This window comes from Trachinotus anak, unplaced genomic scaffold (assembly GCF_046630095.1).
Source record: "Trachinotus anak isolate AG129_WGS33_773 ecotype Australia unplaced genomic scaffold, CSIRO_AGI_Tana_v1 ptg000013l, whole genome shotgun sequence".
NCBI classification, from domain to species: domain Eukaryota; kingdom Metazoa; phylum Chordata; class Actinopteri; order Carangiformes; family Carangidae; genus Trachinotus; species Trachinotus anak.
In genome coordinates this window covers 14,008,468-14,020,811 of record NW_027273864.1, presented here as the reverse complement: position 1 = coordinate 14,020,811, position 12,344 = coordinate 14,008,468, and the positions used below count along the sequence as shown (strand labels likewise).

The 12,344-nt window shown below is 42.5% G+C and overlaps 1 protein-coding gene across 1 annotated transcript; it reads right to left on the bottom strand.

Moving 5' to 3' along the window:
- Positions 1-164: 164 nt before the first annotated feature.
- Positions 165-10,811, bottom strand: LOC139630706 (leucine-rich repeat neuronal protein 1-like). The gene is made up of 2 exons (XM_071494373.1): positions 10,455-10,811; positions 165-3,283 (listed from the first exon to the last, which is right to left on the bottom strand). Exon 2 carries the CDS (start codon positions 3,061-3,063, stop codon positions 916-918), a length of 2,148 nt encoding a protein of 715 aa, XP_071350474.1. The 5' UTR covers positions 3,064-3,283; positions 10,455-10,811; the 3' UTR covers positions 165-915.
- Positions 10,812-12,344: the final 1,533 nt, after the last annotated feature.

The window sequence follows — 12,344 nt, the reverse complement described above, 5'->3', positions numbered from 1 at the left end:
ATTCAGGGCAGTGAGCACTGTGATGGTGTAAAGCTGATTCAGTAAGTTGTGGACTGTGATGGGTTTAAGTTCCTCTATGATACATGATTTAGAATCCACACCAGGGAGTGAGTGTGTCTGCCTCAACTCAAAGGATATAATAACTTGAAAAAAGACCAAAAAGATGCAAAAGAACCAAAAATTATTTATTTTGACTTCTTTAGTATACATGTTGCATGTGAAAATAATAAACTAAGCAATTAGCGGGAAAAAAAAATCTAGCAAAATAAGTGAGTAAATGGGGAAAGGGTCAGAAAGTTTCAAGTGCACCTTAGTAAAAAAGCAAACATTTGTATTTCTAGCATTAACGTCACATTTATCAGCAAACTAAAATCCTATTCTCTTGCAATTTAAACCAGAAAGTTCAAAGGTATAGTTGATACAACATTACTGCACAATTGCTAACATTCAGTAGACAGTTCAACAAGTCTAAACCCCACTGTCAGCTTTTAAATGAAGTTCATACAAACTCCATAATCTATCAGTGCACAACAGATTACCTGTTTTACAAAACAGAGAAAGAAACACTGATCTCTACTAAATAATGCAAGAAGAAAGTCATCCCCTGCTTCTGGATTATTAACCCAAAAGAAGTCAAAAATGCATCAAGGAAAACAGAGCATAGCAACTAAGACAACCTGGAGGCTAAATACAGCTGCCATCTTGGAGAGTCCAAAACAATTAAGAGATAGAAAGAATCAAACAAAGGCGATACGCTATACTAATAAAAATCCTGTCCTTGATCACTCTGCCTCTTATTAGCAAAGCTGAGAATACAAAAAAACATTTGCAACTTTATTCAACTTTTGCACCAAAATGGCAAAAGTGTGTCTTTTTGTGCTGCTGGAGAGGCAGCAAGGCCTCCTTACTAAATCCTCACCACATATAATAGCTACGTGTGGTGTCAACAGGAGAGGGTTTTCCCTCTGTGCTGCCATCTTTGTCCTTCTCACCATCAGCCTCCCACAGGTTGATGAGTGGAGGGTAAAGCTCATTAAGGGGGATGGAGGAGGTCTTCAGCATGTATTTCTTCAGAGAGTGGTGGTAGTTTTTTCTCTTCCATCTGCGGGCCATGTAAACGCCCACAGTGGCCAGACTGAGGAAGGCCAGCATGGTTGCCATGACAGCGAGCACAGCCGCACTTGGGTGCTGGTCTGACAGGTCCAGGGCAAAGGTTGCGCTGCGTGTTGTCACATTAACACAAGACTTGTGCGTCTGCAGGTGGACATTGGAGACTGTGAGGCATACTTCATACTCAGTGGCAGGCTGAAGGTGTGTGAGGTTGTACTCATGAACGTCTACAGGGACGCGAGCTGTGTAGGTGATGTGCGGGTTGTCAATCTTCATGGTGGCTGAGGCCCACTTCAGATTGGAGGACATAACATTTGAATTGACTTTCCAGGACACCAGGATGGAGTGGGACTCAGTCTGCTTGACAAAAATTTTCATTACCTGGGCACTGTCAAGAAGGGTGCCATTTATGCGGATGGTAGCAACTCGTGTGTCAGCCCCCTCTGTGTTCTGGGCCACACAGGTGTAACGACCAGAATCTTCTACCTGCACATGAGACAGCCGCAGGGTCCCCTCACTGCTCAAGTGGTACCGCTCTGACATAGTGTCTATAGTGATTTTAGTCCCAAGAGGAGTCACCCAGTAGATCTCTGGCTCTGGCTCAGCCATGGCCCTGCAGTCCAGACTGACACTCATGCCCAGCTCCAGATTTAAGTGACTTGGGAAGGTGTCATGGGATATCAGGGGCAGGCACTGCTCCGGGGACTCCAACAGCCTCAGCTCTCGAACTCGCTGGCCCCTGAGTTCTGGTGGGGAGTTGCAAAGCATGGCCAAAGGCTCCATGAAGCGTATTGTGGTCCTGTTAGAATTCATCCACTGAATCACACAATCACAGCGCAATGGGTTGCTGTGCAGACTGATCTCCCGCAGATTAGGCAGCACCTCTACAGTGTGCTGATAAAGGGCAGTGAGGGCATTGTTGTTGAGCATCAGACTCTCCAGGGAGGGCATGTCCCTAAAGGCCAACCGGTGGACATAAGACAGCTTAGGGTTGTTTGTCGCCTCCAACTTTGTCAGTTCCGGTAGGTTGTCAAGAGCATAGCGGTCAATAGACACTAACTCCATCATATTGTTGATTCCCAACTCCTTCAGGCGTAGCATGTTCCTGAAGTCTCCTTCCTGAATTGTGCGAACTGGATTCTTGTTTAAATCCAAGAATTTCAGATTGGGAACTTTCTGAAGGGCCAGTTGGGGGATTCTGGCCAGTTTGTTGTCATAGAAAGAAATGCTTTCCAGGTTATCCAAACCTACAAATGCATTCGCTGGCACATCAATCAGGTCCATGCCAGCCAGAACCAGACTCCTGAGACTTCCTAGAGGCTTAAAGTTCATGTCTAGGAGGCCAATGACTGGGTTCTCCCCGATCATGAGGATCTCAAGGTTAGGTGTTTCTTCAAACCATCGGCTATCTATGACATGGAGCCTGTTGGAGTTAAGATGAAGGCGCAGTAAGCTGTGCAGGCCTGCAAATGCTCGAGGGGAGATGGAATTTATCTGGTTGTGGTTGATGTAGAGCTCCTGGAGGTTGGAGAGGTTTCCCAGACAGTGGTCTGGCAGCTGACTGATCTGGTTCTCCTCTAGATGCAGAGTGGTCAGGTGGTTCATGCTTGTGAGGCCCACTGCTTCCACAGTGCTGAAGTTGTTCTGAGAAAGGTCCAACTCTGTCAAGTTGAAAAGTGCTTCCAGCTCTCCATTGGTGTGTGAGATGGCATTACTCTGAAGCAGTAATACCTGGGTATCGGCTGACAGGTTGGTAGGGATGTGTGTGAGCCTCAAGTCATTGCAGTCCACTGTAGTTGCCTCCTTGTAGGTCGACTGTGGGGTGAACCAAGGGCGGATCTCGCATACGCACAAACAAGGACATTCTTTGCCATGTATGGGTGGCAGAAAGGAAAGAAGCAATCCAATGCACAGCCAGATTAAAGGAGGCCAAGGCTGAGAGCTGAGTGCCATTTTGTCTGCTCTCTCTGCCCAGACAAAGCTTAGATGAGAGGCAGTGTTAAGGAGAAGGGTATGAAGGGAAGGTTCATGAGCATTAGTCTCCTTTGCTGTTAGATAGCTGCTGTAGGCCCTTTAGTGAGAGGTGATTCCTAATCCAGAGGAAGGTATTTGCAGAAGAACATCTGGTCAAAACTTCACCTCTGCACCTTACTGCCACACCTTGAGGTATAACCTAAAAAAGACAGAACAAGGCAATTTAGATATACTACATATTAAGATAATACAGTGAAGGAGTGAAACTAAAAAAAAAACAGCTGAATAGAGAAAGCAAGAAAGTTATTACTTGTTTCTTTGCAGAGGGTAATAAATGAGGCAAATGGCAGTTTTTTCCACACTGCCACCCCACAGACATTCAGGGGACTAAGTTGACATGTCTAACGGGGCAGAATTAATCTGTCAAATTCGTCTTGTCGCCCTGCTGTTGCGTAGACATTCATCCTACCTTTTAATGAACCCATACACAGCTAGACACTGTTTCAAAATACAGAAGATGTTACTTGTGGATGTTTAAATAAAGTTCAATGGGACCATGGATGCCAAAAACGACTTAACCACTAAGCTATTCATCAGGCCAAACATACTTATGCTATACATGCAAACATATTTACTTCTTGTTAAAGGTTAACACTGACAGGGTATGTGGATTCATTCAAGATATTCTGTCAAGAACAAGTTTTCTAATACTGATAAATACATACAGTGTTCATGTGGCAGTGACAGAAATGTAATTCATAGGAAAGAAAATTGTACAATATTTTACACATGACCTAACAGAGGTGAGAAGGGTGTAAATTTCGGTACAGTATGAACTCTCTTTGTCAGCAGCTAGAAGATAGGGTTGATATTAGCCCTGCTTCCCTGATGTGCTGCGTATCTGTCTCCTCAGAGATTACCAACATGTTTTTCTCTCTGGGCTGGGTAGATTATCTGCATCCCAGCTTGGTATCAGCGATCCTCTTGAGCGAGTGTGTGGGGTGGGTACAGCCGGCAACTCTGGCTGTGAGCCCGTTACACAACAGGCTTAATATACAGGCAGTGTGTGCTCTTCACTGTTAATCACTCACTACTTATGATACAGACCCACGGGAAGTAGTCGAATACATGTAAAGTAAATTTAGCATTTTTATAAGTGCCAGTGCTGTGGCTGTGTGCATGCCATACTGGTCCAAGTTTGGTCAAACCAAGACAAGCTGAGAGACACTGAAGCAGACTGACAGACACAGTCCCCAAAGGAATAGTAATATTTTATGCATATGCATCTGTCGATTTCCTGACACAAACTTCTAGAAACGACTGTGTGGATGACAGGTACAGACTCAATTTCCACAAGCAGATTTGATAACATGAGCAATAAAGATGAGGAATCAGTCATCAGGTCCTTTCATGTAATTCTCATTTTTATCCATGTATATCACAGTCTTATGTCACTGATTTTCTTTTACAAATTAGAAAAAATAACAACTGAATATTCTTTGTTTGGCCCGGTACTATGTTGTGTGTGAGGTTGTATTTGTGTGATAGGGTGCTGTCAAAAGTGGCAATTATCTAAACAACAAAAATAAATAATCAGCTTCTGTTATAGTTTACATTGGCAAGAGAGAAATAGAGAAACTCTTGACTTTCTCACCACGGTGTCAGCTTCTAGTCTGACTCACACTCATAGAAATTCACATTTATTCTCAGAAATAAACTGAGGTTTAGTATCCAGTGTGTGTGTGTGTGTGTGTGTGTGTGTGTGTGTGTGTGTGTGTGTGCGTGCGAGTGCAACACAGAGATATTGGGTGTATTTTGTTTCACATCAAAACTGACAAGTTCCTCCAATATTAACATAAAACAGATACAGATGGTTTTCTCTTTCCTTTCATGTGCTGTCTGTTCATGCCCTGTGATGTGTTGACACCTTCTCACAGTTTTCCTTCCACATTTGCATGTAGAATAGTATAAAAGCAGCTCAACAAATACAAAATGGAACACGATAGTATGCAGACAAATAACATTATGAGATTGTTTCTAGAAATGTAAACATGCCGAAGAGTGGCACTGATGGCAAAAAACTGTTTTTCTCAAATTCAGCAAAAGGAGGTAAATCGAATACAACAAATATGCAGCAGAAAATTTGTCGAAACTGTTTTAAGCCTTTGTCTCACTTTGAGTTTCAACACATATGGTGCCTGGTATCAGGTGGCTGGTCTCTGCAATAACCTGGTCATTGAAACTGATTCCCTCAGCGTGACTGAAGTGTGGCAGCAGGGACCGGCACCTTTTCCTGGATCTATTCATAGATTCTGGGAATAACTGCTGAACATGTACCTACTTCTGCCTTTAACCATCCACCGTTCAGTCTCTGAAATAATCAATTCATATATGTCTTCCAAGTGAACTACATGCTAGTAGACATATAGAGAAATATTTAGTTTGGTAATACATTTGTCTGTCACTTTCCTCCTCAATGTGTTGCGCTGCGCGAGTATTAAATTGGAGGAGACAGGCGGAGTAATCGCTGCTTTCATGCTGAGGCCATAAAACTCAGACACCTGGCACCAGGTTTCTGGCAGCCTGGCAGCACTATGGGGGTCTGCATCCGTTCCCACCTATGTCTCACTGTGTGTACGTGTTGACCTTATTGACCCAAGGAAGTTCTGGCGAGCACATATGCTCTTTTTTTTCTTGATGGCCTGCTTCATAATCACTGCAGTACACAAATTCAGACTTACAAGCTTTCCAGTATACCCACAGATACCTACTGCTGGTCACAGACCAGGTCCAGTGAAGTGGTCGGAGTTAATCCTAACCTTAATCCTGTCCTTAAAGATACCTTCAGATTCTACTGCCAAGCCTTACCAGCCAAACACGTGATCCCTGCTGTAGTGCAACTACCTGCTGTAGTTGCTGTAGTTCTCACCTGTGAACTACAGAAAGCTTTCCTGGCACAATAGTGGTTCCGTGATTCAAACTGGTGAACTGCCTGCTTATCTTACCTCTTGCCCACTTGTGTGCAGCTGCAGTGTGTACTTCTATATAAAGTACAGTGTATCCATGGGGTCTTTAAAGCACACTATCATCCATCTTGCCATTTTCTACATGGCATCTATTGTAGATATATCTGAATTAAAAAACACATCAATTTCCCATTCACTAGAGTGCAGTAAAACACCTCTGAGTTTGACTTTGACATGGTGGATTAAAACAGAACTCTAACTCTAAAACTGCTTTACAAAGTGACTTCCTCATTACTGCAAGACACATAATGTTATTTTGGTATCTGCAATATTTCAAAGGATGGAAATGATGTGAACTGTGAGCTGAAATAGCCAACTTTTTCACTTCTACTTCTTTATTCTATTTCATTTTTTTTTTTTTTTGCTATGATTATTGCCTCAAAACATGACAAGAATTCCAGCAGAGGAGAACTGGATCCCACAGGATCATATCTCAAAGGGAATGAGGTTGGTTGTAGTATCATGCAGTACAGAATCACTTTGGTGGGACAACACCTTTGTGAACTCTTGTTCTCTTGGATGTGACAGAGATTAGGTTTGAGATTAATTCTCTCACTGTGAAAACAGGGCCGGACCAGTTGCGTACCAGCACCTGTACCCTGAAAATCTCTTGCTAATCTCTTGGCTGAGGCAGCAGACAGCAAAGACACTGTCGGGAACGTAATCAAAAATGCATGCATACTGATGTATCCAGACTGCATAGATCTCCACACTGTCAAAAATACGCATTCAGTTTTCCCACTCTTATTTGATTTGCACAGTGTGACATGCATGCATACACAGACCACTAGAAGGAGACAGAAAAATCCCTCAACAGCTTGGCATTATCCAGCTGACTGTCTCAATTGAAGCCTCCAGCAGGAGGGATTTACTCTCTTTACTCACCCAATCCTTATGAGGTTTTAATTTAAGCACACACACTACACACATAAGGCATAGACATCTACAAATATACATCTACAGTACCTGATATTTCCACAGGATTGCCATAAAGCTTCTGAGACTTCCTGGCACTGAGGTTCAAAGCAAGACAGAAAGATGTAATTGTGGGACCTAATGAGCTTTGTCTGCTTCATGCTTAGGCCTCATAAATGCATTTATAAAACAGGATTACTGGACAATACAGGGAGCAATGAAGACAATCAGAGCCACTAAAGGAACACAGATGGAACACAGTCAGGTGCAGGTTCATTTTTCTTAAGATCTATGCAGTGCAGGTGTTTTTGTGTGCAGGCGGCAGTCACTGTTTTCAGGAGAAGTTAAAAAAAGACTTCTTGCTTTCAAGAGCATCTCAGAATTCTCTCCTAAATTGTTGTGAAGTAATTTTGGTTCATTTGATTATCCCCCTTCTACGAGATGCCATTCTGCTAATACTACACTTGTCATGTGCCACTGGTGCAGCCAGGAGGAACCTCACTTGATAGCACACTGCATCATTTTTCATAGGAGGCAATGCTTTGCCCCCTCTATTTCTGAGACCCTTTTCACTGGGTGCAAAATGTAAGCAGTGTTTCTGAATCAGCAGCCGCTCACAGACATGCCATCGCCATAGCAACGGCTATGCCACCGGCATGTCTGTTTTCATAATCAAATGAAGACATTAGAAGCTATTAGTGGCATCAGGCAGCTGAAGGAATATGGCAGTGGGAACTGCCACTGCTACATGAAAGTGACTGCAACATAAAACCATCTAATAAAAAACCAGCCATCGCTTTTACATGACCAGTAAGCACAACCACATCATGCACATAGGCTCAAATGTCTTGAGTCTTTCTCTACCTTGGCATACACCACACTGTAACAATACATGTCCAGATTTTCACACTAAAGCTAAGAGTTTTCCAAGACAATCAGTTTCAGTCCCGAGCTCATGTGGTGCTGGAAAGTTAAGTAGCGCTGCCTGATGTTTTCTCCATGTCCTCACTGCGCTGGCCTGCCTGAGAGACATCCTGTTCCTACTCCATTAGTATGCAAGCGTCTCACTTCACATCACACAGGGCTTTGATGCAGCTGCTGATGGCAGAGGTGTAGAGCGAAGGAGGAGAAGGATGCATGTCCAGTCAGTCAGAAAGAAGAGGGAAAGGAAAAGAGGGAGAGGATGGGGAGATCTGCTTCATTTGGAAGGCCACAGAAGGAAATTGCTGAACTGAAAACGCAACAGGGCCAAAGGTACGACAAGACGATCCAATAATATGCATGGCTTTAAGAAAAGTACGTCTCATACTCTAAAATCTATCTTCAGACTCAGTTAAGGTCTAAAAACCACAGCATGGAAAATGTTCTCTGTATTTCTGCTGCAAATCCATATGGTAGCTTTATTTCCCCATGGAACTGAGATGGTTCTTGACACAATTTTACTTCTCTGGCTTTCATTTTTTTCTCCCCTTTTTGCCCTCATCCTCTCCCCCTCCACTTCAGCTCTCCTTACAGTTGCAGTATCGGTGAAAAGCCAATATGTTGTCACTGGAGCATCGATCAATCATACTGATGTTGCCAAAGTCTCTAATCTCTCGGGAATCCCTATTTGAAACAATGCAGAGGTGAAGGAAGAGTAAGTTGCACACTTCAAATTGACCTCTAGAAAAAAGATTGTTCAAATAATAATGCTTGTAAAATTGATTTTTTATAAAAAAACTTCAATTGTGCATTTAGTTTTAAGTTGATATTAGTCTTGTACAATCTAATTTAAAAACACTTCCAGTATATGATTACCTTCAAAAGCATTAACACCACCACACCACATCAATCTAGAATAAAAGTAGTGCAAAGTGACAACACAGGTTTATTCTCAGTTTATTGTTGATTAAAAAAAACAAAGGACGGCAAAACAGCTGACCGCGCCATGACATCTTGACAAAACCTTTCCGTGGGCCATCATGTTTCCATGTTCCCCTTCAGCTCATGATCACAAAGGGAGAAGGTCAAGCTGTTGCACCCCTGTCTCCCCACCACTGCTGTGGGAACCCCAGCACCAGCACATGCTGCAGAGTTAAACCCTATGGCTCACAATGGCTCCTCCCCAAACACACAGAGACACACCAAGACAGGTCTTTGTTTCGGCGTGTTCTCACACTCCACATTACTACTATAGCTGAGGAGACACGTCACTGTGCATTGTGAAGATTGGGGGAAGGTGTCAGTGTCCTATACTCTCATATCATTGGTTCATTAGGTGACATCTGGATCAATTGTCTCCATTCACTCACAACACAAGTGTGCAAGTGGTTGAGGTCACCCGAAAACATGATCATGGTGCAAATAATGCAATAATTTTCCTCCTGTCCTGTCATCAAAATGATGTAGTAACTTAACAACCATAGTGTCTTGATAAAGTGAGCTCCTTCTCTTTATGCTGTGATCTCAGTAACAGGTGTGCACTGCAGTAGCTGAAACAACAGAGCCCACTTGACAAAGGTGACCCTAACAATGCAGACTTCTCCCTTCTTTCTCAAACTTATGAGCAGAAACATTGTCATCGTCTGACTTTCTCCTCTGTGGCCTCATCTCAGATATCTGCCAGTTCCCTGACCCTTCAGCATGCAAATATGTTTGATGGACCACATGAGCCCAAAGCTGCTACTCAGTTCTTTCGCTGCAATCTGCGCTGGCCAGTGATGCTGCAGTTTGTGTAAATGTTACACCACATTGTTAGTTGAACCCACTGTCACAGTGCAGTGAAATGTAAGGGCTGTTGGCAAGACTGCAGCTTTAATTATGAGCTTTTCAGAGACTCGCAACTCCCATTAATAATCAGCTTTTTATGGCAAAAGTGAGTATGTGTCTTGTAGTGAACAGATTTGGTACATGTTTTCTTTGTTTCCCTCCCTTTGATCTCTGATCAGTTCATATTTATCAATAGTCCAGACTTGAGACACAATAATAATTGTATACTGTGTAGCCTATAGATTGACTGCAGAGCAGTGTCCTTGCAAAAACACTGCTATAATACATTTTGATAAAAAATTAACCCAACGCATTCATTGCAGATAAACGCTGAGCAGACATCGGTAAAAATGGACAATTTTCCGGGTTTTCTGTCTTAATGTAATGTTCGTTGGCTGAAGCCACAAAAACAGTCTTCTCTCTTTGTAACACGGGGACCCCCGGCACGGAGAGAGAACATGTTATTGTTTCATTTCATTTCTGTTGATCAGTGCATTTCTTAAAACACACAAATGATGACTTCATCCTTACGAGTTTATCACTCCAGACCTGACTGCAAAAAAAAAAAAAGAAAAGAAAAAAAAAAAGAAATTTCTCTCTACCGGGCAAAACACAGAGATATTTCACAGACGTCTGCATCAAAATCTCAGCACATGCATAAAATAAACACAATGCTCTCACCTATGAAGCGCTGTATCCTCCGTACGCAAAACTGCTGCAGGCTACTGTATCTGACCCACGCAGCGTCCGCAGCTCCAAGATGATGCGAGAGCGGTGCAGATAGTGTTTTAGAACATAAATAATCAGCCTCATAAACGAGAGTAAATCCTATCTGTGGAAAACACCCCTCGGTTGTGATATCTGCTCAGCTCCGGTGCTGGAGACGCGCTGGTACTTCAGAAGTGGAAACGCTGCAGCGCACAGCTTCCAGAGAGGAGCAGCTGCCTGGAGCTGGTCAGAGGGACTGAAACGCGTCTGACACCGACAGCGGTGCCCAAACAGGCAACCTCGCCATCTGTTCTGTCATCACCACCATGAGACCTAAAGTCCCACCCTCGGTGGCCATGAGGTGAGGGTGATGGAGCTGCTGGAGGAACCACTGGCATCCGTTGTTGATCTGTTAAAGATGGGTCTCTGTTATGACCCCTCTGGTCAACAAATTTGAAGTTTATTCATCATCAGTTTAATAATAATTAAATTAAAAAAAAAAAAAAAAAAAGCTTCAGTGCTTGTTTGAGGCAAAGATATCAAAAGACCTTTGATATAAATTTAATAACTTGCTAATTAATATTTCATAATAATTATAAGGGGGCATGGACTTCATGGATCTCATGACTCTATCTCTTTCTCCCTTTCTACCTCACACACACAGACTCACATACACACATACATGTATTGATCTTGCTATAGCCACAAGGACACTCGTTAACCTAATGCACTCTCTAGTTCCTTACTCTAACCTTAACCATCACAGCTGAGAACCCAACCTCACCCCTAACCCTAAAACCAAGTCCAAATAATCAAACAGCCATTTTGGTCCTCACAAGTATATTGAGCCCACATCTTTTCTCTCAGACCTGTCACATGTTTGATTCTTTCTACCATCTCCTCCTCCTCCTCCTTCTCCTCCTCCTCTCTAAGGGGAACAGTGAAAATGACAACGTTTCATCACTTGCTGTTTGAGCTGCTGCTTTGGGAGCTGTCTGGCTGGTTCTTCATCCATACTGTAGCTACGGAGAAGAAATGTGATCATCTTTGTGTTGAGACAACAAAGAGTGCCAGGCAGATGTCATGTGCAGGCTGTGGCTGTTTATATTGGAATTTCGCAGAAAATTACAGATGTGTTTACATTTCTAACTAAAGATCAACACAGGTTTAACTTTGTCGGTGTCCCCGGGAAAATTGTTGAGTGGAATGATCTTTTCGAAGCTCAGTAATTCTATATAATTTATGCAGTTGCCTTATTAATGAAATACATATAGAGTAAATGCTTTCTGTATTTACCCTAAAGGTTACTTTTGACCACAAAGACCCAAACATTAGGGTTCAGCAAAACATTATTTTAGGCTCTCTAAAATGTTTCAGCTTTGAGTAATGGAGGGTTTAGAATAGTAACTGATTAATTATCTTTATTGATAATTTACAACAAAGGAATCAATGCACTATATGCTCTATAATCAATTGTTTCTCATGAAGTAAGTGGTTATATACCAAAGCCAACAAGTTTGTTCCATAAGCTGCCAACTCTCCGACACATTTTATATTCATAGAGTCCTGTTCTAAAATATGTTATGAACTGCATTGTTAACATTTAAATTTCATCAATGTAGAATCTTAAATTTGATCTCATGACTAGATTCTAATGTAAAAAAGAAAAGAAACTGACACCTTTAAAAACTGGAAACATGCAGTTGCCTATTTATTGCATCAACTTGGTATAATGTCTTTGGAGACCTGCACTGTATACTGACAGAATATAAGATGATGGGCCCCTGGGGATAGATGCCTTGCCTTCAAGCAGAGTCAGAGAGCCCATGTTAATGTCAATATGAAGCAGAGGCCTGAATGTCC

Coding starts and splice junctions, on each gene's coding strand:
- LOC139630706 (XM_071494373.1), bottom strand. CDS start 3,063: ATGGCACTCAGCTCTCAGCCTTGGCCTCCTTTAATCTGGCTGTGCATT.